We start from the raw sequence: 5,339 nt of genomic DNA, 5'->3' as shown, positions 1-5,339 counted from the left end.
TGAAGTTTCTAGCTTATCATTATTATTAATACATTAATATATACGCAATATTTTTGGTTAAAGTGGAGTAAACTTAATATTACTACATACACTGTTGGATATAAGTAAGTAACATACATAGAAATACTCTAAATACAAGTAGTTATACATTTAAGTACAGTTACTGTTCCACCACTGCTGTACCTGAACGCAACATATCCTGTAACCTAAATGAGCACAACTATGAAACCATTACTGGATGAATTATGACTGTTACGTTGTTCCCTTGTGTTCACCCCACAGAGGGAGCATCAGGACTTCCTCTTTATCTAATTTGGAGTTATCTGGAAGCTGTCTGATCTAATTGAGCAGCTCCTCAGGGTGTGTCTGCCATTTCCCTTCGATAGCAACAAAGTAGTTCCCATGATGAAGTTAAAGCTCAGATTGAATGAATGGCACACAACACACTGTTTGCCCTGTATAAGTCTGTATTAACACTGACATGATGTTGGATACCTGTCACTGTCATGTTTGCTAACGCTAGCTCCAGGTCGTCCTCTTCGTCCTCCTCTTCGTCCTGTGTGAGACGTTCATGCTCTTCTTCTGAGGCCGTGCTAGTTGTTTCCCCGATAGCGTCCATGCTAACGGAACTACAAACATGAAACTAAAAGTTCGTGCTGGGTGACGTTAGGTTGGTTGACTCTGCTACCGTACACCGTGTCAACTAAACATACAGCTAACAACGCCAGCGGTCAGTGTGAGCACTTAACCCGCCATTATAAATAAAACTGTATGTAACGTTACAGTAGCTGCTGGGGAACTCCACTTCACAGTTACCGCCAGAGAGCTGCTAACCAGACGGAAATGATTGTGTGTCGTTGGAAATTATTGTGTGTCGTTGGAAATAATCCGTCTGAAACGGCCCAAAGATCGTCTATGGAAACCTCTTTTTTTTTAAGTCAAAAACTTTATGTAACATTGTCGAACAGGAGAAACATCAACAGGCACAAGTCAGACAACACATCAATAATATTCAATTACAAATAAACGTACTAAAATATTGTCCGCAAAATGTTCTCATTGTATGAAAAGTAAAAGTATTCATTGTCACAATGGGTCCTGACAGTGTTATATCATTACTGTTGATGCATTAACATGTAAACGATATGTTCAAGCTGGTTGAGGTGCTTTAATGCTTTATATACTTCTAGGTAGTTAAATCTATACACAGCATCATATTTTATTTTTGATCACGTGTTGCTAAAATCTGCAAAGTAAATTCTAACTATAGCTGTCAAATAAATAGTGCAGTACAAAGTACAATATGTCCCTCTGTTAAATAGCCTCGTGGAGTAGAAGTTTAAATCCAGGTAAAAATTAAAGCAGACTCCTCAATCCAAGTAGGCCTTCCTAAAAGTAATCAATTAAATGGATAAAAGTTATTCAACAAAGATATATGTTAAAGGAATTGGGTTTATTTTGACTTCCAATCATCATCATCATCATCATCCCCTTTTAAGTGACACCATAAATTTGGCAAATAGGGCATGTGACGTTAATTTCTGTGCCATGAGCTGGTGTGATGAAGGGAAAGGTAACTTGAAGTTAATTGACCCAAAGACCCCCAGCAAAACCACACCCCACTAAAGATGTGGTACTAGTTTGTAACAGCTTCTGATTTTACTTTTTCACATTTTACTCTGTTCATTTCTATTTTGTATTCATTTACCTCTGTCATTTTATTTTCTGTAACATTGTATCCCCTAAGGAATGATCTACAAGACTGTTTCATATTTTTATAATCTGTTTATCTGCACAGGCACACCTATCCTCAACCCCATTATACCACCTACTGTACATACTGCACAACTTAGCCTACATAACAGTTTACATGTTACCATTACTCTCCTGGTTACTGCAGTATTATATTTATATTAATATAAATATATTTTTTTATTTATATTATATTTCATTATACATGAATATGTATATATATATTTCTATTTAGCTGAGCTGTTGCACTGTGGTATGTATTAGATTTGTCTTTATTCATATTTTTTATACACATCTGTATGAGCCAGAGGTCTAAGAATTTCCAAGGACTGCTTCACTGTAAGTGTTGTGTACATAACAATAAAGAACTTTATAAATATAAATATATTAAATATAATAAATAGACTACAAAATCATCTTTACCTTAATTTGGTTATTTTATTTATATTTTAATTATTGTATGTTAAATGAACTTAGTTATTTATTATCCAGTACATTTCTTTCTTTCTTTCTTTCTTTCTAAAGTCAATTAGGTCAGTTTAACCCCCAAATTCCCAGAAACCGCCTGAGGACACGACCTACATTTTATAGAGGTTATAGTGTTAACACGAACCCGCGACAGAGTGAGACCTCCTCCCTTTCCTCCTCTCTGGCTCCCATCAGGAGTCCAGTCAGTCACATGACAGAGCTGGGAAAACCTCCTGACTCCCCGCTCCTCCTCCTCCTCCTCCCCCTCCCCTCCTCTGTCAGTCGACTGTTTGCTCTGTCTGTCGGTGTGTGTGTCTGTGTGTGTATGTGTGTGTCTGTTAGCTAGCTGTTAGCTATCATCACCATCAACCGCAGGAACGACGCGAACATGGCGGACACAGCCAGGGACCCTCCACCGGCGCACACCGACTTCCAGGAGCTGGAGGACGGGGAGGACCTGTTCCTGGAGCCGGCCGTAATACAGGAGGTGAGGAGGAGAAGGTGGAGGTGGTGGAGGAGGTGATGAAGGGAGGCCGAGGGGAGCTGTGGCAGGCAGGGCGTGATGCTTCCAGCTGACAACAGATGAAAACTTAGAGGAGGGGGAGCAGGCAGGGAGGAGACCTTTTAAAATGGTTAATTTTTGAATGGGGTTTGGTGTGTGTGGGAGCTCTTGTTTTATTCCTCCCTGCTCTGTCACCATTCAGCAGAACAGCCGTCTAAACGCTTTAAAGGCTGTGTCTAACACCACTAACTGTGGCCTTCAAAGCGACAGTTACAGAAGCCTAGGAGGGTCATATTTGCGCAGAGGGAAACGCAAAATAGGTGCGTTTGTTTGCCGTCAGGTGACAGTCACACAGGTGTGGGTGGTGCATTCAGGGCAGACTGGAAAAATGGAAAAACAACATTAAAGCGCAGTTGAAGAGATTAAAGTTTTTTGCTGATTAATGCCTTTGAACTAATTAAAGATGGTGGTTGAAGTTTTGGAAAATGTAATATTTGAATCCTTCCATGGTGGAAGCCACAGAAAAAAGCAATTAACCCAGCAAGTAGTTGTATCCAGACAGTGTTTTACCACAGTGTTAATTACAAGTGAAACGACTCAAAACAACAAAAGGTGGCCAAATATGGAGCATTCCAGTTCAATGCGGTTATTTACAAATAAAACAGCATGAGAAGTTTCCATTGAGTTGAATCACCTCCCTTTAACACAGCCTGGATAAAACTGAACACTACAGGCTTCACAAAGGTAGATTTAGTTGCAGGGTTGTTGTCCTTGTTCTAGATGGCTGTCAACAGAAGTCGGACCCCAAAACTGATGCAATGATAACTTACTTTTTTAGAAGCATTTCAGAGCCCCTTGTGCTCAACTAAAGCTGTTTCATTTCTGAAATGAACCCAGTAAAACACCTTTGTTTGGCTGTTTTGTTCTGATTTTACTCTCCAGCGCAGCAGTAGACGGATGCGCGTTTCACAATATGGACAGGAAACCCCAGGAACGATGACGAATGACGAAACTTTGTATGAGCAAAATATATCGAATCAAAATGAACTTTAACTATGGCCCATTCATGTTGCCACCAGAAACCTGACTCATGTTACCAATCATTCTGACAGTTGTTCCACACACAGGACCATACAGATACACACAGATACACACAGATACACACAGATACACACAGATACTGAACATACAGCTGAACAAATAGAAGCAAACTCAAACATGTAGCTGTTGCACACAGGCAATAGCTGAACAACAAACAGTATACAGGTCAGATTGTTACTATGTACTATATGTACATGTAGTGTAAGAGTGCACAAAGTGTAAAGAATGCTGGAATAAATACAAGTGACTACAGAGGGGATTGTTGATTCTTTTGGGCCGATTGAAGCTCTACTGAGCAGTTAATTGAGCAGGAGCTGGCCTCACTATTAACGTACGCAGATGACCGCTGACAGAAATAGTAGCTGCAGACGCCAGAGAAACGCTTTGCTCATAGAACCTACAGCTAAAAGAGTGTCATCAAAGGGCCCGAGCTTGAAGCAGAATGAAACGGACGTAAAGCAGCACCTGGTTCAGTGTGACGGCATGAAGAGAACATATATGATATCAGCGTTTTCTGAGCAGCTTTACAGTTAAAAGGAAATGACTACTCTAAGGAGACGGGACGTGAACCGCAGCTTCCTGTGGTGGCTCCCTGTTATTGCTGCTATATGCAGTTAGCATGGTTAATGGTGCTTTCCAACATGCCATGTAATGCTGCTAAGTGGTTCAGTTGTGGTAGCTTTACATGGGGTCAATCTGGATTCATTTCATACAAGAAAAAACTGCACTAACTGGTGAAGTTGGCTGATGTTTTAGAACCAATGTCACATGTTCTCCATCAATACGACACACGTGCATCTTTTACGCAGTCACTTTTAACGCATGCTAGTTCGTGTTAGCTATCCGGGCTTGTTGTATGACTGAAGCAGGACTTTGACAACTAGAGCACTACTGCGGTTTCTTTTTCAAAGCACTGCTTCTGCTTTGAACGTCGCTTTCACAACTGCCAAAAAATATCTCTTATCTTTTTTTTATGTTTTTATTTGTCTAGTGCAGTGTCAGCTCACTGAGAGGGCTTACAAGAGGACATCTTTTGGCTGAACCAGAGCTATATACATGGCTAGATGGATAGCGTTAGTGGTAGATATATAATTCTACCGTTTACAGGACAATCACCTAGACTGGATACAGTCATTGTAACTTCCCAGTGAAAGCTGATGCCATCTGAAGTCTTTAAACTCATGGATCAATTACTTAACCTGACCTACATGGTCTCATTGGTACGTGGAGCAACAAGCCCCTACCAGCGCAGCCCCTTGTGTTTTTAATGCAGTCATATTTTTGGTCTGGGAAGGTGAAAAGTTGTTTTAATAGACTGAGTCTTGCAACCACTCGTGTTAAAGTGCCTCTCTAAGATGGTCTTTCTTCTTTAGTTTCTTTAAATTGACTCTTTTAAGGTTTGAGCAGGAGTGAGACCTCCGTCTGTCAAAATATCTCAGATTAGCAGTTATTTGAAAAGTTTCTTCAACTGTTTTGCAACTTCAGCTCAGAAACACACTTGACACACACACACACA

General features: G+C 40.3%; 2 protein-coding genes across 2 annotated transcripts in view; one reads left to right on the top strand and one right to left on the bottom strand.

The window, feature by feature from the left end:
• Nucleotides 1-863, bottom strand: part of rnf214 (ring finger protein 214) — a 4,174-nt gene extending 3,311 nt beyond the window's left edge. The window contains exon 1 of the mRNA XM_035658868.1: nt 496-863. Within this exon, the coding sequence (XP_035514761.1) occupies nt 496-619 (124 nt within the window). The 5' untranslated portion in view covers nt 620-863. The remainder of the gene's footprint in view (nt 1-495) is intronic.
• Nucleotides 864-2,476: 1,613 nt separating this feature from the next.
• Nucleotides 2,477-5,339, top strand: part of snx2 (sorting nexin 2) — a 27,554-nt gene continuing 24,691 nt past the window's right edge. The window contains exon 1 of the mRNA XM_035658041.1: nt 2,477-2,707. Within this exon, the coding sequence (XP_035513934.1) occupies nt 2,609-2,707 (99 nt within the window). The 5' untranslated portion in view covers nt 2,477-2,608. The remainder of the gene's footprint in view (nt 2,708-5,339) is intronic.

The sequence above is a fragment of the Morone saxatilis genome, unplaced genomic scaffold, assembly GCF_004916995.1.
Source record: "Morone saxatilis isolate NCDOM2014 unplaced genomic scaffold, NCSU_SB_2.0 Contig16, whole genome shotgun sequence".
In the NCBI taxonomy this organism is placed as follows: domain Eukaryota; kingdom Metazoa; phylum Chordata; class Actinopteri; family Moronidae; genus Morone; species Morone saxatilis.
The sequence above is the reverse complement of the archived record's forward strand: the minus strand, read 5'-3'. Positions and strand labels throughout refer to the sequence as shown.